The 23546-nt window shown below is 39.3% G+C and overlaps 3 protein-coding genes across 7 annotated transcripts in view; 1 reads left to right on the top strand and 2 right to left on the bottom strand.

The window, feature by feature from the left end:
• SYTL3 (synaptotagmin like 3) overlaps positions 1–6362 on the bottom strand; it is a 33769-nt gene extending 27407 nt beyond the window's left edge. Inside the window, exons 1-3 of the mRNA XM_053937948.1 lie at positions 6301–6362; positions 2534–2775; positions 907–1122 (exon numbers count right to left, since the gene is read on the bottom strand). Coding sequence (XP_053793923.1) covers positions 907–1122; positions 2534–2643 — 326 coding nt within the window. The 5' untranslated portion in view covers positions 2644–2775; positions 6301–6362. The remainder of the gene's footprint in view (positions 1–906; positions 1123–2533; positions 2776–6300) is intronic.
• A 2593-nt stretch (positions 6363–8955) lies between these two features.
• Positions 8956–14072, top strand: DYNLT1 (dynein light chain Tctex-type 1). The gene is made up of 5 exons (XM_053938140.1): positions 8956–9062; positions 11753–11794; positions 12953–13076; positions 13292–13369; positions 13660–14072. The coding sequence occupies exons 1-5, from the start codon at positions 9036–9038 to the stop codon at positions 13728–13730; spliced, it is 342 nt and encodes a 113-aa protein (XP_053794115.1). The 5' UTR covers positions 8956–9035; the 3' UTR covers positions 13731–14072.
• A 2871-nt stretch (positions 14073–16943) lies between these two features.
• Positions 16944–23546, bottom strand: part of TMEM181 (transmembrane protein 181) — a 34035-nt gene continuing 27432 nt past the window's right edge. For all 5 annotated transcript variants that reach the window (XM_053938145.1, XM_053938141.1, XM_053938146.1 and 2 more), the window contains exons 15-17: positions 23293–23382; positions 21620–21686; positions 16944–20716 (exon numbers count right to left, since the gene is read on the bottom strand). In XM_053938145.1, the coding sequence (XP_053794120.1) occupies positions 20638–20716; positions 21620–21686; positions 23293–23382 (236 nt within the window). In that variant the 3' untranslated portion in view covers positions 16944–20637. The remainder of the gene's footprint in view (positions 20717–21619; positions 21687–23292; positions 23383–23546) is intronic.

A 23546-nucleotide genomic window follows, 5' to 3' on the forward strand; every position in this document is an offset into this window, starting at 1 on the left:
AAATTACTTCAAACTAGTACAAATTTGTTTGACTTGAGACCAATACTTTGCCTTATATTTCCCTCTATTTTAATCTCATTTTGGCACCTGCAGAGGGTGTGGTGGATTCACCTTGTGTTGGCGTAAAGTAAATTTTCATCCAAATCCTCATCCTTTCTACAGGGATATTTATCATCCAGCAGAGCTTCTGAATAATTTCCCAAACTATCATTCTTAACCTACGTATTATTTTTCATCTAATGTAGAAATATATCTAAACCATTTTGCTTAGAAAGATTGCAATTAATAGAATGGAGTATGAAGTAATGGACTATGAAGTAATATTTTGATATTAAAAAAATGTACCAGTACAGTAAAAGAAAGATTGTTTCCTGCATCCTGAAATACAAAAATGTGATGTAGTAAAAGAAAAAAAATCAATTAATTCAAAGTAAACAAATTGTATGCTTGAGCATACTTCAACAAATTCTAGTAATACTATTAATTGGTTTTGCCCTTTAAAATTTTATAAAGCATGACTTCAAATTATTTGTTAATCAGATTTCCCACTCTGGTGGTAAGAGGCAGAAAATAATGATGAGGAAATTGTCAAGAAATTGGCTATAGCACACCAAAGCACAGCACCTTCAGCAGGTTGTGAGGATGCACTGGTTCAATATTGAGTAGGGGAAGGAGCTCTCTCTGTGGCTCAGAAATTCACAACTGTTTCTATGCTTTGCTATGATCATCTTTGTCATACTTACAGAACCTCTGGCCTAGCCTGAGGATCCATTTTGCTAAACACAGGAAGGGAAATATCAGCCATGTGAAGAAGAACATGAAATTTCCATCCATTCAATCACTACCAGGATCTCAGCCAGCATTTTCATTACATCAGTGGCTTTACCCCAAGTCAAAATTCCTTACCCATGAGCATAACAAATGGTGCATTTCCAAAGGCAGGGGTTCAGGCAGACACGGCATTCCGAGCACACCCGATGACTGCATCCATTGCACACGGTGCCTCTGTTCATCAACAGCCCCAGCGACTTCTGACAGCGAGCGCAAGATCTCTCCTGGTACTCGCACCTTGCATTTTTTGCTCCCTTCCACCGAAGTTGCTGCAGCTGCAGTTTCATTTTCCTAATTTCACAGGTAAAAAGGGGGAAAAAAAATATAGAGGACAAAATCCTCATGTAAAGCACAAGTTGATAATACTCTGGTTGTGCAATACCATTTCTAGTGGGAGATATGCCCTCAAGTGTGACCTCTGTTGAGCACTGTTTGAAAAGGTGCACACACAGCATTTCTGCAGCGCAACTGTGTGCGTGACCAGAACTGAGCATACTAACAGAGAAATAGTTTAGTATAAATGGGGTATTGTTCATTTCAGGCACGCTTTCCATACTGAAATCATTGTATGAAAGCGATTACGCATTCACTTACAAAAACTGAGACTAAATGGTGCTCCCTTCCATTTGACTTTTTTTTAAAATCATATTTATCCAAGAATTAAATATTCTACTGAGTAAAAAAAATAATAATAACAAATTAATAATCTGAAAGATAAAAAACCAAACCAAAACAGCACACAGCCCAAAATATCAAAACCTATCCTTGTCATTAACTTTGCTTCCATGGCATGTACCAATAATCAAGATCTATGTTTTTAATTGATAGTAACATCAGCAGTTAAAAGGGATTTTCTAACCAATTCAGGCTTTCTATATAGCCCTTCATGTAACTACTATGGTTTTAGTATTGTAAACAAAGTTTAAATTTCCACATTTAAGGGACTAATAAATTTATATCTTACCCACTCCAATACCTAGTTTTACAGGGGGATGCAGTAGCACAAAGCAGGATACAAGGTATTGGGAAATCCTGGTCCTAGCCAAGATATAAAGCAAATAAAGTGCTGGAGAATTGTCATTTATTCTCCCCAGCTGAGATACTAACAGAGGGTGAAATTAGTAAATCAAATCCTTTCCTAAGCAATGACACCTATTGACACAAGTAACAACCTGCAAGGCAGAGCGGTGTGCTTGCTGCCTATTGTTTGTGAGGAGGAACAGTGTTAGATTTAGCACAATGAGCAGGTAATCCACTGATTCTTCACTCCAGTCTTGGCACAATGTAAGCTAAAAAGCCAGTCAAAAATCTGAACATGTTCCATCTTACCAAGACTATACATATGCATACATAGGAACATGGTGAGAATGCCATAAAGCCTTCACAGAAAAAATGCAGCCAGCAACTGAACTTTCTATGAAAGCTGGAAGTAAAGTTCACCAAGTACACTATTCAGTGAACAGGATTTGCTGATCTTTAGTGTAAAGTCAATAGAATGGCAAAAACAAAAGTTTCTGGATAATCTTAGACTTCCCAGAGAATACAAAGGCATTAGCCAACAAGAAGTTATAAGAGGAGTACATTTAGGACAACAAAGTGGAAGAAGAGTAATTCAGAAGGAAACTTTAAAAAAAAAAAAAAAAACAAAAAAAAAAAAAAAAAAAAAAAAAACCAGAAAACATGAACAGGGGAACAGCAGTACCTTATTCTTTCCTCCTCTGTTTTTCTCACCATCTGGTCACGGTATAGGACTTCCAGAACAGCCTCTCGTTCTAATTCCTTAAGAAAGTTCAGATTAAATTCACAGGCCATTTTTGCCAAATTTCACTATTTCACTTGTTTCGTAGACTCCTGTCCTATGGCTTCCACTACATCCAGAGTGCTGGTCTGGGTGTTTCCCAAATGCCTGTGCTCTTACTTGATGAGTTTCACTGTGTCATACCCCTGAAAAGAAAAATAACTTTGTCCATCTTTGCACACATCACCATTTAAGTGCCTCTGCTACCCAAGGAGTATGAACAGTTATCAAAGTCATAGCAGTCTTGACTTTTCATATGTCCTTTAACTTCCTTTTCTTTTTTCCACTAAAAGCTGTTCCAAAAGAGATGAGAGCTTCCTGACAGGGCTTGAACTGGCACCAGATGCAGGGACAATTTGTCAAGAGATGGTGTAAAGGAGCGGCAGAAGTGGTTTCAGTTTCTTTATTTAGTCTTGTGGATTTGGGATTTCTGTGTCTAAGGAAAAAAAAAACCCAAACATTATCCCTTCTCACCTCTTCAAGACATTTCGAATAATGTGAAGGACACATTTTGTTACACTCAAACCTTTCATGCAGTAATTCAGACACAGGAGAAGTTTTAAGACAGTCCTGTTCTTCAGAGAGGCTCACCATATTGTCTGTAGCACTCAGGCACATACCTTCACATTTTTTTGTACAGTCAACAAAGAACAACCAATTAAAAAAAGCTTAAGTTAGTTTTGAATACAGGCCTACAGGTCCCATGACTGTCATACTGCTTGAGACAAAATTTTTGAGAAAAAATGTCCCTTTATAATCTCATTTTGTTGAAAAGACATCACAGACAAAGAAGAAAAAAGACTTCTAAGTCACTTCCATCAATTACCTGTGTCTGTTAAGTCTAGATAAAGTTTAATACCAAATAATGCTAGTCTCTTTGCTAATATACAGAGACCATAAAAAGTTAAGATATATACTATTTCCAGCTCAGTGCACTAATGATTTTGGTCCCAAACTGATAAAGTACAAATATATGAAAGTATAACATTGAAACAGAATCACAACTGTAGTTTGGATATATTCTGTGACCTTCACTTTTGCAAAACTCCACTAAAATATAAAGTAATTTTAACATACTTTGCAGCAAAGTCGACAAAGAAGATGATTATTCAACCTAAACCAGTTTACAGCCCACATTAATTTTTGATATTACTGTCTAACCTTTAGTGCATATTACTAGAAATGCAAGATAATTTCACTTATGGTACACCTATATTAAAGGTGTGTGAAAACTGGTTTAAGTGTTTCAGACTTAATCTGAAGCAGATACACATGGTCAGGCTCTAGGCAGGTGTAGACACTGGAACAGAAGGGCAAAGCTTTCCCAAAGCAGTTACTGATGCTTCACTGATGGACCTCAGCTGAGAATCTGACCAACCATCTGCATTGCTGGATCATTATTTGCAAATACTAAGTTTTAAATTTAAAACAAACAGCTAAACCACCAAAATAACCCACTAAAACTTCAGATATATAGTGACAATGCATTTTTGTCAGTGCAGGGTATTACTTTATGTGCAGCTTGCCCCTATTAAGTTACTTAATTTTCCACCAGAAAAAGCAGAGGGTGATAATGCATGTATACATAAACAGGTTGCATTCCATTTGTCTATGGGGATTTTTTCATGAAAACCCTTCAACAGACACCAAAATTTCACAGAAGCTTGTGTTCAAGAAAAAAAAATAGTTTCCTGTGGAAACAAATGAGACAGAGATAGGCATAATCATGTTTTATTTCCTTACCAACTGCAATTTCACAGGAAATTACTCATTTGAAACATAAAAAGCCTGAGCAATTTTTTTTTTTTTTTGCACAATATATGTCATTTTCAAAGACCCCTGCATCCTTCACTTGCTTTCATCTTTTACCTTATGAATACCTCCTGGGATTGATGAGCATGTTTTAAACCATCAACTCAATTTAAGTCTACATAATCTAAAGAGAAGTCAGTACAAACTCTGGTGTTTCTGCCCTACACAGGACATCAAAACATCCATTACAGGGTAAGCTACATTTGCCATAAACTCCTAAGATTTTGGGCATATCTAGAACACCATCAGAAAATCCCACTGAAGCATCAGTAAAAGCTAACAAGTGCATGACAGTCAATACTACATGGATCCAATAAAACTTTGCTCTGGTAATCTTATAGAAAATACATTAATGTCTTATGGAGCTATTAAGAACCTGCCACAGTAAAACAGTTACAAAGAGCAACCTGCTTAACCTGCAGTTAAGCAAGCACAGAAAGAGTTGCTATCTGATGTCTTCTTCAAATTCTTTTTAAAAATCTAGCTGAATGATGAAATAAAGTATTATAAAAGTATTACAACCCTCAAAATGAGAGATAATCCTTGGCCCCACAACAAACTTGAACTTGTAATTATTTCACAGATGTGTTCAAATTGGACTGAAAAGTTCTCTACCATTGTGAAATAATAACTTTTCTCTTACACCAAAGCTGTCTGCACTAGAGTAGATTTTTGGCAGTAATAAAGAAGTGTTTTCAGCAATGACCCTGTTTGACAGGAAGAAAACCTCAAACCTTCAGAGATGCCCTTCTTTCATGTTCACCCATTGAATCCAGCTAGCTAGCTCTTTTACACAGTCAGCTAACCTCAAAGCTGAGCATCTTCTACATTAAACCAAAAGTAGCAGCAACCTCTTCAGTAAATATCACAACACTTCTTCCTTTTCAGCACAATGTTCATAAAAATATTCTGTTCAAGCATTTCTTAAGTTATATATTTATCATTACATTTTGTATTTAAACTAATGCAGGGTCAGGCATCTTGCAGATGGATCAGTAACTTCTTGAAAATATCATAAGAAATCCCAAAGCTATTGTAAGGGAGAAGGAATGACAAATGTGGCTATACCTTAGGAGATAGATTCATGCATGCATAGAGTACAAACTCAAAAAAACATGGTTTTTTCCTATCAGGATAAAATAGTACGTAGTTCTGTTACTGAAGGTCAAGCAAAAAGCCTACCTTACACTAGATTAAGTTTGCAAAAACAGCTTCTTTTCTAAGCTTTTAAAATTAAAAATGACTGGCTTAGCAAGCTTTTCCTCAAAGCAATTTTACAAGTAATGTATTATTGATCTCCTTTCAGATCCTTAAGCATCAGCAAACCAACGTCAAATAATTATAAATTAACAGATCTTCTAAAGTGACAGTCTTAATTTACTTGAGATAATTGGATTACTTTATCCATTAACCCAGAAGATGGCTGCGACACATCAGTAGCGAGGAACAGATTAAGAAGGTTCAGAGTAAAACCAGTCTCAAAAGCAACTGCAATTTGTGGCTATTTTCTCTTCTGCTGAGACCAATCATATAAATTAATTCTTAGTTAAGAAATTTACAAGTGTTATTTTGTACTACCTGGCTGCAACAGTTTAGCTTTCACATCCCTACACATGCATGTGAAAATTATTAAGTTCTTTGATAATGCTTTACCAAAATTAAGTCTGTGATATTAATAACATCCATCCCAGAATTCAGAGTAAAAATAAAACCAAATAACTAAACCCAACACAAACAATTAAGTTGCAGGTGTGGTTTTTCCATTAAACCTTTTCCAATTTGAAAAAAATCATGTCAGTAAATAAAAATGCATCCCCCTGTGCTATGTCATACAGAATAGAGTAAAATGATGTCCTTACCTCTTCAGAAGCCATCAGAGACACCAGGAAGTAAACTACTTATAAAAGATGAGAAGCAGTCTTACTATTTAATTATCGCTCCCTAAAGAAAACTGGGGGTTGTTCTCCACCCCCTTTCCTTCCTTTGGGCACCGACACCACTGACGGATGTTCAGAGGAGCACCCCAAAACAGCTGAAAGCAAATGCGCTCAACAAAGAGCTCCAGTGTTACAACAGCTTTTGCCAGGTCTCTGGTTTTGTTAGCAGCAAAAAGCAAAGATGTTTGTTTTTCTAACATTAAAAGGAGATTCAGCACAAGAGACTACAAGAGCTGACTGATACACCAAGATATGCTCAGTGCTCAAGCCACACACAGGAAGAGAAGTAGCTTTGAGTTATATTTCGTTTTCTGACACCATAAATGTGAAAACGCTTCTAACCTCAGTGTCTCCAGGACTTGCACAGAAAGCTTGGTTTGTATCATAAACTGCTCTTTCCTGGAAACAAAACAGTTTTCTACTTAGGTCTATAAGATAAAGCAATTAGTATAGATAAAAATTCAAGAGAATTCAGTTTTTATGCATCTGCAAGAAGAAGAAAGTTATTTTACTTCATAACTGGAAATCTGATCTCAGGTAACAGTTGAAAGTTAAAACATTCAGATTGGACATCTTAAGTCAAGTCTATCACAGAATTAAGTGTGGGCAATGAAGCTCAAAATTACATCCTAATTATTTCTAAGTCTGGAGGAAAAAAAAGAGGTTATTCTTACAGCTCAAGCTCCTCTCTTGTTCCTGGCTCTACCAAACTGTGCATACAACACAGAAGCCCATCTTAACTGTTTCAGGTGTTTTAAGACTCATGATTTCTAGTTAAATGAAACAAAGCACAGCAATTCTACTCACATTGGTAAAGTTTAAGAGCCTGCATTTTTATAACCTCCTCAAGCTAAATAGGTTCAAACATTTCCACCTGTGTATGTCAAGTTCAATCACCTTCTTCAACTGCATCATGGAAGAGAAAGCAGCTGTTAGTGGGGGCATAGAGCTATGCACATATGCACCATAGTTGGATAATTTGGGTCTTAATTTTAGGCAAAACTTTAATTGCCAAAAGTAACCTGAGGCTTCTAACTACCCACAGTGACAGATGAATTGTATCCCAAATCCGGGCGGCAGAACATTAGCCCTACTACCAGCTTCCCCCTAATATTTAAACAAAGCCTTACTTGCCACATATTTAACTCATTTTATCTTCCCTCTCCTCCCTGGATGTGGGAAACTGCTGCAGTACTTTATACATGCTAAGAATATAACCAAATATACAGCCGTTAATGCTTTTGTTCAAACAAGCACCACTTGTTCACTCTTACCATAGTCCTGACCTTTTTGTCTCTGTTTTTTGGATGCAGCAAGCACAAGACTTGGAATGGGGCTGAGGATGTGCTCAGCACCCAGCCACAGTCCCACTGTATCCCTCCAAAGCGAGCGGGGCTGGTGCTGCCTGCACAGAGCTCCAAAGTGAGGTGGCTGGTCAGGCTCCCCTTTTTCAGGAAAAACAGGAGGCAGAGCCTGACACAGGACTGGAGACAGGATCAAAACTGCTCAGGCAGCACACTCAGGCCCCAGAGCTGTAACTCCCTCAACCTTCTTGAAATACAACACCCAAAACTGGACACAGTATTCCTTGCACAGTCTTGCTGCAGAGAAGGCAATAGGAATACTGCTTCCAGGCTCTATGTCCTTTTAACTTTTTTTTTCCTTTTTTTTTTTTTTTTTTTTTTTTTTGTTTAACAGCACCATAGAGAAATTGAGATAAATTGTACCTAAACATCTCCCTACTCCACGTGTCTATGGAACAGCTACTGAGTGAGCTGGTCCTGCACTTGTGGAGCTGGTTATTCCTGCCTCCATATAGCCCTTTGCACTTGTCCCCAGTAAGTCATTTCTTCCTCCATCCAGATTCTTTCTGCAGTTCATCCAGGCCCCTCTGAGCCTGAACAGCATCTGCCACTGCCTGGAGCAGCTCTCAGGGGCTGGTAGCATCAGTGATTTGGACAACCTGTAAACACTGCACACCCACAACATCCAGGAACTGTAACAAGTGTGACTTCTAATTTCATTTTCCTGGTTCTTGCTATGTCTGCTAAAAATCATGTGATCTGCTTAGAACTCTTAAGAATTCAGATAGTCTTCCGTGGTGGTGGGCTGACCCTGTCTGGATGTCAGATGCCCAGCAAAGCTGCCCCGTCACTCCCCTCCGCCCCTCCGCCTGGGTGGGGTGGGGGGGGGAATAAGGAAAAGACAGGCGGAGTTTTTCTACTTTTAAATTTTTTTTTCAGTTTGTGACCTAGGCCTTCTTTTCAAGCTATTTCCAGAAACAAGAAGCAGATCTTCCTTCCCTCCTTGGGGAGCAGAGGAGGACCTCCCAGGGAAGGACCTCTTGGATGGCTGAACACGAATGCCAAGCTATCGGTACGAAAAGCACAGCCGTGACAAGCGACCCCCCTGCCTCTCTCAGCCACAGCCTCTGGGACGTGTGACAACACCACAGCCGCCCCGCCGAGCGCCATCTCCCGCCTGACTCCCGGCCGCTGTCGCTGTGGCAACGGCGCCATCTTGGAGGGCGCAGGGCCGGGCGCAGCCCCGGCGGGCGCTGGCGCGCAGGCGCAGTGCGGGCGGCGGCCGGCGAGGGGCGCAGCGGCGCGGGGGCGGTGCCGGGGGTCGGTGGCGGCGTGAGGGGCTGCGCCGGGAAGATGGACGAGTTCCAGACGGGAGAGGAGGTAACGGGATGGGGGACAGGCGGAGCAGAGCTTCCCGCCTAGCGTCTCCTTTCAGGGCCAGTGGAGGGTCTCAGGCGGTGTACGTCCGCCCCGGATCCCACCCCTCGGCGTCCCCCGCCGCCATCCCTGTCGCCTGCCCCCAGGGTGGAGCCGCGTGTCCCTGGCACCGGCGGCAGACGGGCCCAGCCTTTGTTCTGCCGCCCCCGGGAGCCGGCCCCTTGTTCGGGTGTTCACTGGGCTCCTTGACTCTGGCTTCTGCCCCTGCCGCTGCAGGTCCCTCGGGGAAAAGGCGTGAGGGATGTCGTGGCCTTGGGCTGGCCCCGCCGGGGGAGCCGAGTGCCGTGGCGGGAGGGTGGCCGGTGCTGTTTGGGCCAGGGCAAAACTCGAGCAAGCTGTTCCTGTGCGGAAAGAGGAGTCCAAGCCTCTCGTCTGCGTGTTACCGGCGCCCTGATGGGGCGTCACACCCTATTCACAAGATACAGAGTGGGATAAATCAAGGGTCTCAGTTTATTATCGTGCTAAATGACCCCTGATGTCCCCCCGCAAAGGCAGAGGAAGCAGCCAGTGCTGCTTTTGCAGAGGGACAGTGTCACTTGAGCTGTGACACTATTAAACAGCCGCGATGTGACACAATAGCGAAGCAGCGAGAGGGGCGAAGGTGTGTCAGGCTTGTTCCTGTTCTAAAAGCCTCATGGAAGTCATGGAAGGGCCTGGCCTGTGTTACAGTCACAGACTGTTTGGAGTTCTTTTAAATATATAATTAACATACTTGAACATAATTCTTACAGCTGTTTTCAAAAACGTTTTCAGAATTACTAAAGGGTATAGTGCTGCTCTGCAGTTTGCATGTGTTGCCTGGGAGCACCTCTTTTAAACAAGGTGTTGGAAACATTGTCTGCTTGCTTTGTGCCAGAGAGGTACGGCAGACAAACTGTAACCGATTGTTTCCTCCTTTATTTTTTAATCCAAAAAAGTCCTTATGTCACCTTACTAAAAGATGATACAATGATGAAACAGGTAGTGTTGTGTTATTTCACAGTTCAGTTATAGCACATATATCCCAAATTTGGATATCAGAAATTTATGTTCATTTTTGTCATTACAAGAAAGGAAGACGGTTGAAAAGTAACATCAGCCCTAGAAGTGAATTCTCAAATCTCTATATTGTTTCAGTACAAATTAGATTTCAAAATACCTTTGAGAACTTGGGTTGGATTTAAGTCATTTTACTTTGGTGTGAACCATGTACTCACTCAGGCATTTCTGAGCAGATTTTGTGAAGAAGAAAACTGTATGTGGTTTATCATCTTTCTTGACAGCAGTCTTCATGTCTGCCTGCATAGCATGTCTGCCATATTCTTTGTGGGAGAGAGTGTTTTTTGACAATTGTAGCTCTTACTTGGTTAAATACACTGGTGCACCTTAAAATATCAGCACCTGTAAAATGCAGTACCATGAAAATAAATGAGGCTTGTTAAAATTAAATGCAAGTCAAGAAGATGAAAATAAAAAGCAATTTGCCACAGCACATAAAAGCTTTAAAAAATGTTGAAATGTACCTCTAGATCGGTACTGAAAAGGAACTGCCCAACTTGTCTCCCAGGATGTGCTGTTTCTTCTGTCATGGAGAATGATCAACTTCTCTCATTTTTCTGAATGTCACATGTCATTCAAGCTGGCTAGACTGGTGTAACTGCATCCTGCCTGCACACCTGAATTACACTGTTGTTCATTTCTGTCAGCTGGAGAAGCTGACTGACCTCCCAGTGAAAATCCAGTCAACAGCTGACACCTGGTTAGGTTCATATTTACATTCTTACTCGGTCTTTTGAAATCGATCAGTTTGTCTTTATGTGCTCTTCTTTTGTCCTGGTTTGTGAGGTGGGGCTGTGAGACACCAGCAGTGACAGGGTGGGGGTGTGAGCCGCTGCTGCAGCGCGGGGTCCCCTGTCAACGCTCCCTGGCCCTGTGAGTGGCTGCCCCAGCAGAGAGGGCAGCTTGTTCTAACCCCCTGACATGTGAGGCAGCAGGAGCAGAGGGAATAAAACATAAACTACTAACCATACATGTAAATGGGTGGTAGTTTTAAGATCAGTAAAATGTTGGGGCCTTCACTGTCTGATTCCACGTGCTTAACCTCTGCTCCTTGAAGGCTGAAGGTCCAGTGAGCTACATTTCCCCTTCGTTTTCCAAGGGCCAACCTTCTTATCCTAGGCTGAGACTGTCAAGACAGTTTTTCCTTCAGCTCTGAACTGATATTTTGTTCACATTGGTGCCCTGGCGGTGTGGGTTCCATTTAACTGCCAGCTGAGGTTATCTCCATGAGCCCACTGTGATGTGCAGACATTAGTACTTGTTGGGAAAGGGGAATATATGTGTACACAAGTGCCATACATGTTAATTTAAAATGCTTCCAAATTAAAATTTGAAAGCTTTCTTGACTCAAAAGGCCAGCCAATATTAGTTCATCTCTTACTTTTCATTACTTTTCTAAGAAGGTTAAGTTGACTCGGCTGAAGGAGCTAGAGTACATATATATGCAAATAAAGGCAGACTCGGTATCTTTTGACTTGCCAGAAATCTGACAAGGATAAATTAAATTTCTAGTGCATGTTCTTAACAGAGCTTGAATATCATAAGCAGAAGAATGTGTCCACTCATTATTTAAAATTCTTCTATTTCTTTTGTAGGCTTCCTTTCTTGTTGATGAAGTCAGCAGCATTATTAAAGAGGTAATTTAAACATTTTCACTTTGTTGGTGTGGAAATTTGTATGCTGTGTACTAAAAGGCATTCAGTAAAATATGATAACTGATATGTAATAGATTTCTAGGCAGGTTGCTGTCAAAGTACAGGTAACTGTTGATTTAACCAGTGTATGGACTTCAGCAGAAATGATACCAAGCTTTAGCTGTGATACATATTGCAAATCCAAGTAATTTCATACACTCCTCTCTTGTTGCAGTGCATCCCTATTAGAATTTCTAGGGGGATGTTTTTTGTTAAACACCGTAGAAATAGATTTTGTGTTTTAGTAAAATACAGGAGTTTTTTGTAGACTGTCTGCATATGCATGTTACTGTGTTCTTTCGAGATGCTTTTCTCCAAAGTGAATTCTTGTTTGTTTGCAATGATTGAACTATTCTTGTTGCTAAGAAACATGAATTTTCTGTCTGGAAAATTTCTAGCAGGATTTGGAATTCCTCTTGTAGACTAGTGCAGTCTTTTTGTTGTTGCAAAATAACTGTTCTGGTCCAACTCTGTAAATTGCATACACATACTTTAATACATGCTTCTGTCTCTTCTGAATTAAATTTTGTGGTTATTTTTAAAATAATTTCTGTGATGAAAAAATGTGCCAATGAAAAACATTGATTTCATATGCTTTTATTTATATCTTAAAGGGAAAGTATCCTCATAAGTAAAACGGATTATTTGGCTGGAGGCTTATGCTCTGTTAGTAACCAGCAACTACATGGGTCTTCTGTTTTAGTCCAGGGGTTTGTTTCCCAAAAATGATTCTCCTCAAAAAAATGGAATTTATTTCCATAGAAGAATATGTGTGAATGAGCTATTGTACGACTGTGCCTTTTAAAATTCTCTTCAGGACTGTTCAAATGCAGGGCCCTTTTCATAACTATGTCTGTAGGACTTTACAAATAATCTTAAATATCACAAAATGAATAGACCGTGGGATCTATGATGATTTCTTCTGTGCCTGGCTCAGACTCTGACCTGCATGTTTTTAATAATTGAAAACACTTCCAACAGCCAGTGTGGACCAGCAGTATTTAGGATGTTTCTGTGGGTATGGGGTCCATGTTGGAAAGGGTTAATGGGTGCCTTGCAGTTGACAGCAGCACAGCTCCTTCACCTGTTTGTCCCCTGCAGGCCATAGAGGGTGCCATCGGTGGCAATGCCTACCAGCACAGCAAAGTGAACCAGTGGACAACAAGCGTGGTGGAACAAACCCTGAGCCAGCTCACAAAGCTGGGGAAGCCCTTCAAGTACATCGGTGAGCTCAGCTTTGCCTTTTCTCTGAAAGCTCGGAGATAGTCAGGTGCACCAGTAGGCAGGGAATGGGGAAGGAAGAACCTTGTCTGGAAACTGCTCACAAGCGTGCATGTTTGCTTATGTATGTGTATGTGTGTGCTAAGATGAGCAAAAATGGAGCTAAATGTTAATTAATGTTAGTGAGAAATTAATCAAAGCTTCTCTACTGACTAACAGTGACCTGTGTGATTATGCAAAAGAATGGCGCTGGGCTACATACAGCAAGCTCTTGCTTCTGGGACAACTCCAGTGATGGTAAGGAAAACAACTCTTGGATTTTCCAACTAGCAGCTTAATGCCAGTCTCTTTAAGACTAGGCAGCATATTTTTCCCCCTTCCCAAGTTTGTAGTTTTGGAGTAATAGCATACTGTTAGGTATTTTTTCCATTTGGCTGTGATGCTAACTGGGCTGTTTATTAAATGCTTGGCTGTTGTGAAAGTTTCATTCTTAAAATTCTTAAAGGAAACAAGTATAAAAATGCATATAGGGGCATGCATGTAATCACTTCCTTCTGTTTCTGAAACCCTTATTTTTGTATTTGCAGGAACCTGCACTGTGAGATGGGAGAATAAGACCATGTACTGTATTGTCAGTGCCTTTGGACTTGCAATATAATTGCCTTGTTCATTCTTCTCTTTTCTATTCCAGCACTTGATTCCATCTCCACTCAAACTGTGAATACCTGAACAACTTGTTTTTAATGCATTTTTTTAGTAACTTTTCTTCAAAGGCAGAAATTTGAAAACATGCTGTTACCTGTTTTATGTTTGTACCTAGTACCATACCAGTGTTTTCTATACTTTTTATCACTTAAAAACTTCTCTTCAAGGTGCTAATACTGAAATCTGCTGCAGTGTAAACACTTTCTCTAGATTTCTTTTCTTAGACCAATATAAGTGAGACACTGACTTTCACACTTTGTACTTTTGGTTAGCATTAAATTATTGAAATTCATAACCATTGGTGTGATTCATTTAAACTTGAAATCTTTTGTTATTGGGGGGAAAAGTTTCAGTTTTTTCAATTCTCTTCAAGATAGTTGAGGTACCACAATGCAAAGCATTTACATAATTTTGCCAAAGTTGCAAGAAAATTAGATTATGTTTATCAAAAAGTAACTTGGCTGCATTTCTGGGACCTGTTTAATCTTTTTGTATGGTATTTAGAGCATGGAACAGTAACTACCTTCACTGAACAAAGACAGGTAAGAAATTTTTCACATTCTGGAAGTGCTCAGCAAGCTATATCTGGGTAATCATTCACTTCAGCAGTCAGTTACATGTGTTAAGTAGGTCTTGAACTTACTTGCTACAGTCCATGTTAATTTTGCTGATAGTGAGGGTGATGAGTTCTGGTAGCTGATGAAACATGATCCTTTCTGAAAGGGGAGAAAACTGCCTTGAGGTGATGTGACTCAATAACATGTGAGTAAGTCTCCTGCTTTCTAGAGTAAAGTTGCAGAAGAATAACAAGTAAATAAGTTTTCAGCATAGGCTTGGGTAATGTTTTGTCAGCTAATTAAAGAAATGGGAGCACAATATGAATTTCAAAAAACCTCTGCAAACAGCTGTGCTGCTTCTGCAAGCAGTAGCTCACTGCTAATGAAGCTGAGAGAGTTACAGACCCATGTGGGAGAGCATCCCTGGGCTGGAGTCTGAGCAATCTGATTTGCTTCTTAGTAGGAAGCCCTGTCTAATGTGTTCAGAATATGGCTCTCAGCTAGAGGTCTTTAACAGAGAGATGATTGCTAATACAACAGTATGATTCCACAATCTGGAGAGGATTCCCCCAAATGGCAGGGGCGGATTTGTTTGCCATGGTGTTATGTCCTCTGTGCTAACGCTGCTCAGTGTAGTCAGACTTTGGAAAGCCCTGTGCTAGGCAAGGCTTTGACCCTCTTCTTCCCAATCCATATCTGCTGTCAGAAGAGCAAAACAGGTGTATGTATCAGCAGCTTTGGGCTTGGTACATTTGAGACTTCTAATAGAGCTGTAAGGCTTCTGTATTTCTGCTGACAGCTCTGTAAACGCACCTCCTTCATGACATACCACTTCAATCTTTTCACGTATGTCCTAGTGAGTGTTACAGGCTATACAGAGTGTGTATATACCTCAGCCTGAGGAGCATCCCTTACATCCCTTGCTGTAAGAGAACTTTAGTATGGGTTCAGTCTTCAGTCAGAAAAGGTACAACACCTGTAAAAAGAAAATATTAAAATCAGATTGAGTAACATGCCTAAAACAGTCATCAGGGTCAGAGAGAAACTTGTCATGAAAAGAATGAATCTTTGCTCTCTTGAGTCGCTAAGGAAGTTTTTCATCTGGATGCTTAGCTACTTTTTCTCCTTTCCATCATGCCAGAATGATGCTGGCAGTGTAGTACCGACTGAACTATTTATTTACACTTAAAAGAAGAGTTTTGTGCACTTTGAGTCTATATTTGCTTCTTGGTCAAGCCATTCAGACATTCCTTGTCCTTTGTTCATGTTAATAATAGCAAATCCCTTGATCTTTTGGTGTTTGTTGGTTCATGCATATGCTGAGCTGCAAAAAAAAAACCCAACAAATGTTTGAGATGCTTGTCAGTGTAAAGGCTGCATGGGAGGAGAATCCACTGTTGCATTAAAACCGGAGTTGTGCTGCAGAAACAGCGTAGATACAGTTGTATAGGCGGTTTTAAATGTGAGCAATAACCAGTACTTCCAATCTAAGTTCGAGGACTACAGAACGGGTTTTAGAGACTGTGGATTTTTAGGTATTGGTTTCCCACTCCCATGTTTCAAACAATGCTTTTCTTTAAAATTGCATAGCAATTACTGTTTCGGTGTTCTACAGTAACTGATTTTTAAATTTTCATTACCTTCAGGCACCTTAGTTTTAAGCACTTTTTCCAGCCGAAGTAAAGCATTTGGGTGATGAGCTGTCAGAGTCCTGGCTCTAGGTAATTAACTGGCCTTAAAGAAAATAAACTCAAACTCTGAATGGAGTATTCAAGGTAATTATACAGTCTCTGCTGTCTCTTGCTTATTGCCATGGCTCTTCATATGATTACAGCTACAGAAGGGGGGCACGGCAGTGCCAGTCTACAGAGGAGGAGGAGGAGGAGGAGGGAGGGGGAAGCCATTTACTGTCCCTGCCACAGATGAGTCTGACCTGTGTTAACTAAGACCTAAGGAAATGGCTCCAGGATTAACTGCTGCTGCTAAAAGAGCACCACCCTATCTGATACTACAGCCAGGAATAAGCTGCACATCCATTTGTGCAGGGAAGTTTGTGGCCATTTCATTCAGCACAGGGAGATTTCAGTCTCCTCTCAAGTTGATATAAACAATGGCATCACCCCAAACAGCAAGTGATGTGCTGATCACTTTTGCAGTCTACCAGCTATGAGCAGACTTTGAGAAGATAGAGTTGCAAGAAGTTCATGAATGACATCAACACCGTCACCATCTCTAAACCTCTTTTTTATTACTGGTATTAACATTCACCAGGAGAATTCTCACTGCCAGCATGGCCACAGCAGACTTTGCAAGGCCACCATGAAGCCATTTGAAAATGTTAGGTCCCTTATGTAACCTGGCTGGCATGTTTAAAAAGCTTAGCAACCTGTCCTTCCACCTTCAAGTCTGGGCAAGGTAATAAACCCCCTCCCAATAAACAACACAAAGTATCTGCGATGACACAGCTTCTTGGAGCCCATCCTTATGCAATTAACCAAACTTAAATATGTATTAAAAATGCATGTAAACTGAAAGTATGTGTAAGTCAAAACAGTTTAAGAGAAGGAAACTAAAATTCAGTAGAAGGAAAATAAACCTAGGATACAATATAAAGATATAAAACTTTATTATGAACATATTTAACAATGACTATGCACATAAAGTCTTCCAAGAAACTTCCTTGAAGTAAAATACTCAGTTTTCCTTCATATTTCACATTAGCATGAAGTTTTACAACATAAACAGATAATTTGCTATTATTAGCACAGCTTACAGATACACAGAATATTTAACATGTCCTCATGCACACTTTCTCAAAGCAGCTTTTAATTACAGCTTCTCATTAAACAGAGCATTTATCTTACACATTTTTATACCATTTTGGTACACAATTTTTCCATATTTTAATTTTACATATTTACAAACTCCTAAAAAAAGTTTTACAGTAATGCAGAAGTTATTACTGGCATAAGCAAAAGGAAATGGCTGGGGAAATTAGGTGACTATGGATGAAATGTTGTCATTTGGCTCAGAGAAAGACTACAGATCAAAGTCTTTCCTAGCTGGAACTGTTCTCCCCAGTATTGGTACCACAGATCCAACGCACAAGATGTTTCTCACTGGTGTTAAGCTGCCTCTTTGCCAGTCCTAGGAAACTTTCCATTAATTTCAACACCGACTGTATTTGTGAAGCAAATACTACAGAAAGTAGTTGCTATGACTGGCTTGCACTCAATTATTGATTTCTTAGAAGTCCCTTTTAATCACTGTGTATGTGGAAGTCTTGCAGTTATTAATGGATGTCTCCTTTAGAAACAGGAGCACTGTGTGCTGTGGGGCCTTCTTGTGTACATTTCTTGTTTTGTACAGTTGCAGTGGTGATGGAAATAACTACTTTAGCAGTAATAAAAGGAAAGCCAGGCTAGCTTATCTTCTGTTTGACCCTTAGATTTCAATAATTTATTCAGAGATGAATTTATGCCACCTACTCCCAAGCTGTTTACAACCCATATTGGAATATTCTTCAAATACTGTCTCTGCTCTCCAATCAAGGAAATAAGAGGAGTCTTGCTAGCAAAACTAGTTCCTCATCTGCTTCATTGCTTTTGCCATCTTACTGTATATTGAATTTGATGCAACAGCGATTCAACCAAGCTACCATAACAAAGTAGCACTTCCAAAATAGAAAGCTCTTTTGCATGGCAAACATTGCTTAAATATAATCTCTAAAAATAACCACAGAAATTATTCTCTCACTATGTTCATAGTGAGATACTAACTTTAAGTACACATTTTCCATTCTTAGCTTTTCTATTTCCACTTCGAATGTAGTGATGTAGTGAAGTTTATTCAAACAAACCAGCAAGAGAAATGGGTTGAAAACAGCTTAGAAAAAATAATCTCCAAGTTAGATTAAGAATATGGTTTTTAGTTAATGAAGTTCCAAGACACTATTTGAGAGTTAACTGTAACAACCACTTCAGACTGTGATAAGAAACACTGATGCACTTTGCACACTGGTCGAATTTTACCTTTCAAAACAATTTAGGAGATAATTAAACAATATCATAGGAAAAATGTCTGAGTATGTAAGAATTGTGTAAATATCAGTTTTTGAAAACCTATTTCTCCTGTTTCCACTGTTATTCCAATGGAACTTGAAAGGATTGGTTGCCAAAGTCTGATTCTGCACATTCAAATAGGGAGAGTTATCTCAGAAATAGTAAAAATAAGAATGGACTCTACAATTTTAGGATACAGAGAATCTCCCATACCCTTTCAAAATAGTCTAAAAAGAAGTGCTGAAGGTACATTTTACTACAGTTTTCTGGAAAGAAAACCACCACTGATTTGAATTATTTCTTTAGTGTTTTCCTATATGTTCTCCTAAAGTAATATTGATTAAGAAGTTAAAGGGAAAAACCTGCTCTTCCTCCCCAGCAATTTCCTTGCTTTAGCCATACAACAGTGCTTTGGCTTCTAACAATGAAATGATCCCTGGCACAAAAAGGTTTTAATTTCAGATACTCTCCAAATATTTCACAGCTCTACGTAATTTTAGAACATTTTCCCTCTCTTTCACAGGCACACAATGTCTCATGACACATCTTTAGCAGAGCACTGATTTAATTTGAACTATTCTCTGACAGCAAGGGCGCAACCACACAAATCAGTTCCTTTGGTCCTCTCTAAGTGAGTTGCCTTGTGCAGCCTCCCCTTCATGATCTTGAACAGCCACCAGAAGGTCATTGCAATGGGCACGGTCTAGAGCTGTTGTTGCATTACAGCACAACAAATCTCCTTTTCCCCCAATATGATTCAGCAGTCTAGCAGGACTTCATTGCACTATTCTGCTTAAAACTACTTTAATGATGAGCACAATTCCCTAGTGCAACCCAGCACCGTATTGTAGTAGATTAACAGTACTTTTGGGAATCTTCTATAGCAGCAGGGCAGAGAAATTTTACAAGAGTAAATCTCTGTTATAAGTACATGAAAAAAGGAGATACTTTTGGAAAGGTCAAGTATCTGAAAACAAAAGTAGTTACAAACCAACATTTTAAATAAAGAACCAAACAATGGTGTAGAAGAAAATCAACTTCTAAAGAGAGAAACAGCAGCATTGTACAAGGAATACTTAATTCCCATATAACTTTGTTCCAGCACAGACTGGAATACAGATAATCACAAAACGTGCTAGTGAAAGTTCCCATCATACAGGTGGTGACTGGTATGACAAAGAAGCTGAACTGTACACAGAACATGCTCACAAGCTGACTCTCAGGCACATTCAATACATGAGCAACCACAACTGTTCCTAGCATGTAGAGTATCTATCTATTAATACAACTTAAGGAAAAATTGATGTAGGAAAAAAAATTCTAAAAATGAAATGTTTGGAAATTTGAAACTAATTCCTTAGAAAACCTTCATACTTTATTCTCTGCAAGTAACAATCTCCTCCAGCATACAAGACCAGTAAAAAGTCAGTACTGGCTTCCTTCTGAGATTTGTTGTTGAAACATTTCCATTTGAAAGGGCTGTTTAAAAAAACCAACACAGACACTTCTGCTGTGGCAGTAAAGCATGTCATGAAACATGTATTATAATTTTGCACCACTGAGATTATTCTGGCTCACTAAAACTTGCCTATTTGCCCGTATCTTGCCCTTATAAATCCGATAAACTTACTGAAATGTATTTTAAAAATGGCCTTAAGTCTATATCACTTATTTGAAGGAAGAATAGAAAGCTTGTGTCTTCTTGCACTGATTGAAAAAAACAAAAAAACCCCAAAACAACGACCAAACCACTTAATTCTCTGCCTCCAGCTCAAAAGGCTAAAGTAGAAAATTCAAAGGGAAATGAGGCACTTCATACCACGGTGGACAGTATACAAAACAGCTAATGCAAAATGCAACAGATGAATGGCAGTATGTTATACATCATCCTAAAGAGAAAAAAATGAAGAAAAAACCAAAACAGAGCAGCAAAGAAGCAATTTGAAACTCAGTACACAATCTGTGAGTATTTTAAGCGGAAATTTTAGTCCACTGACGTCCAGCTATTAGGCATTTTATAAGACATGTAAAAATTTTGGTTTCTTCAGTTTTCACCACAACCATTTCCATCATTTGTTTTCTCAGTTTTATCCTTGTAAACAGAAACAGAAGCAGTATGTCCTTCCTGGGAGTTGGTGTTCAGATGACAGCAGACTGTAGGAACCCAAAGAAGTCCATCTAGAAAACTTCAGAACTGGATGAACTCCAGATGCACAAGTCTGTCTGCATTGAAACCAGTCAATCAATCACTGTCCGACTCTTCTTTATACTTGGCTCTAATAGCTTGGCCATTCTGAAGAGGCATCTCTTCATAGTCACTCCTGTGAAACAGACACGTATTGTAACTTCTGAACATGGTGTTCAGATAGGAAGTTGAAAATAAAGAGCAAAGTTCTAAACTACATTGAGGCATCAAATTGTTACTTGGGTAAGAAGCTGGTATCTGTTTTTCTTCCTTGTGGGAGCTATCAACAACACATGATTTTTCTCCAGAGGATGATGCATAATAGAAGTTATTCCAGTGAAAGCCATTTTTCACATGGATTTGCAAGAAGCAAGCTGGCACTACCACTACTCATCTAACTAACCAAAGGCAAGCTATCCCAGCATGAACTTGTTCAGGTTACTTCAGTGTTGGTCCCATCCTCACTGTTCCAGCCACTTCAGCGTCTTTGGTAAGAGGTGAAAACATCACAGGTGTATTTCAGTGTCCCGCACAGAGACACCTGATTGGGATGGGTCTCAAGAGCTACTGTAATTCTCATATTACATAAAATCATCCAAGTCAAGGAAGTTTTGCTAGACTTGATTATTCTTCATTCAGTAAGTGCTGGAGATTTAAAAAGCGCCACTCTCCTTCCCTGAAGCATTTACATATGAGCTGACTCTTTGCTAATTCCATCTGACTCCTGCAGTCCTTCCCAGTGTAAAAAGGAAGCCCTTTCCCTTCACAGCTCTTACTGCCTTCACTCCATGAGCTACCAGCATCATAATACTTTCTTACCTGTTTGTATCAGTGCCATGGCAATCCCTTTTAGAAACCAAAAAAAAAAGAAAAAAACATGCATTCTCAATGTATTTCTGTTTCAGAAAAGGCTATACTTCGATTCTTCAGACAGAAGACTTTCACTAACAAACCCTTCACTTAATTAATATGTAAAAGAATATTACAAAAATAACACACCAGAAGTAACTATCCATAGGTATTTTTTAATCTTTCTTACCCATAAATCACATCGTCATCTGAATCATTCAGCATAGAAAAAGCAGGATTGTCTTTCAACTGTGATTCTGGAAAACACAAATAAGGGTTAATTTAGTGTGTTGAATAAATGTGACTGTAGTGCTAACTCAACACTGTAGCAACAGACACAACTTCCAAGGCAGTCACAACCACAGTTCAACAAAACTATATCCAAACAGGAAATCTCTCCTTTAAATTCACTACCCTTCAGCCACATAATTATAGTGTTCTTAAGAGTTAAGGAGACAACATTATTATCTCATTTTTAGATAAATATTCTCCATGTTGTCTAAGTTCATTTCCTCTCCTGTGCAATTTCCTGTGTCATATTTCAACCAGCACATAAATTGATTATTCTTAATTAAAATTTCATATGTATTTAAAAAGCACAGACTTCTTGATTATTTCTAGGCTAAAAATATAGTAGACCAAAGTTGGAATCTCTTGACTGCAAGTCAGTGATTATCCAGTTATTCTCTATCCTTGAAAGAGATGAAGGAAGGACTTGTACCTTTATGGTGAGATGAAAAGAAACACATACTTTCCAGTTGCTATTTATGACACTTCCCTCTAGCTTGTTTTAAGGGCTTCTTTTCTTGCATAATCTGTGCTGCTTAGCTGCAGTTCATAGTTATATGCAAGTAAAATTGAATCTAGCAATTTGCCATAACAACTTTTTCCTGGCAGCATTTTACCTTCTGCTGTCTACAAACAAATATTTCTGCAACCCAGCAGAAGGCTTCCAACTTTATCTGCATCCAGCCAGTTCTTTGTCCATTCTGAATGGAAAAATACCATCTTTCTGGAATAGTTTTGTCCATCTCAACTCTAAATTAGAGAAAGGATGAGCTCCACTATTTAGTGCCTTCCCCCTGCACGCTCTCAGCATAGAAGATACAATTGGACACGTTGCTAGATAATCTCATCTAGGCCTCCTTTCCCATGAAAGGTTGGGCCACATCATCTTGCCAGGTCTCTTCCAACCTGGGCTCTTCTATGGTTCTGTACCTTAAACAGAATTCTTAAAGCAGAGAATATACTCAGTAAAAAATATTTATTTTAATGATCTTTATCTTTTAGTGAGGGAAATGCTTTATAATCATCATGTAAGTCAGACTGTATCCTTTACATCACAATGCAAAACCAGAATTGCCACTGATTCAGTCCTTTGTCTCCCCTAACAAGGGCCCTGTGCAAGCCTCCCCATAGCAAGTTCTCCAAAATTTCTCCCATATTAGAGATCAGTTTCACTCCTACTTTTCCAACAGCATTTGGATTTCACAGTCCAGTTTGCCAGCATGCTGATGTATTAACTTTTGTTGGAACGAAATACAAATGAAGTGATTTTTTTCCTTAAGGGCTGTCTGTGAGTCACTTCAAAGGTTGGTGCATTACATGCAAACATCATACTGACTGTAAACTTGATCTAAGTGCACAAGAATTCAAGCCCGGCTAATCAGTTGATTACATTTTATGCATTCCTTCAAATTTCCAATACTAATTTTCTCAGGCAGTGAGTGCAGCTTCTGCTCATGTTAACTCAAAGCAAACTGGAACAGTAATGAGACAACCAGAATACAAAGACATTGCACAGCATCTGCTAATATTGCAGTTCTTGTCATCCACGTTTTCCAGACAATGGCTCACACTTACCATACAGTGCATTCTTCGAGGGGGAATACACAAAGGCTAATGTGTAGAGATAAAAGTTCAATAATCCATAAAATGATAAGAATTCTGCTGGTAGTAAGTGTTAAGGACATTGCTCAATATAGTTCCATACATATTAACTTTGGAAACAAGACCCAACCCACACACAGGCTGTTTCAATGGAAAGAATGTTTACCTTACTCAAGTTTGTGAGCATGAGTGGCTAAACAAAACTGCATGTTTTAAATTCAATGACA

The sequence above is a fragment of the Vidua chalybeata genome, chromosome 3, assembly GCF_026979565.1.
Source record: "Vidua chalybeata isolate OUT-0048 chromosome 3, bVidCha1 merged haplotype, whole genome shotgun sequence".
In the NCBI taxonomy this organism is placed as follows: Eukaryota; Metazoa; Chordata; class Aves; order Passeriformes; family Viduidae; genus Vidua; species Vidua chalybeata.

Coding starts and splice junctions, on each gene's coding strand:
- DYNLT1 (XM_053938140.1), top strand. CDS start 9,036: ATGGACGAGTTCCAGACGGGAGAGGAG. Junction 11,795..12,952: donor TCAGCAGCATTATTAAAGAG/GTAATTTAAACA, acceptor TGTCCCCTGCAG/GCCATAGAGGGTGCCATCGG. Junction 13,077..13,291: donor GAAGCCCTTCAAGTACATCG/GTGAGCTCAGCT, acceptor ACTGACTAACAG/TGACCTGTGTGATTATGCAA.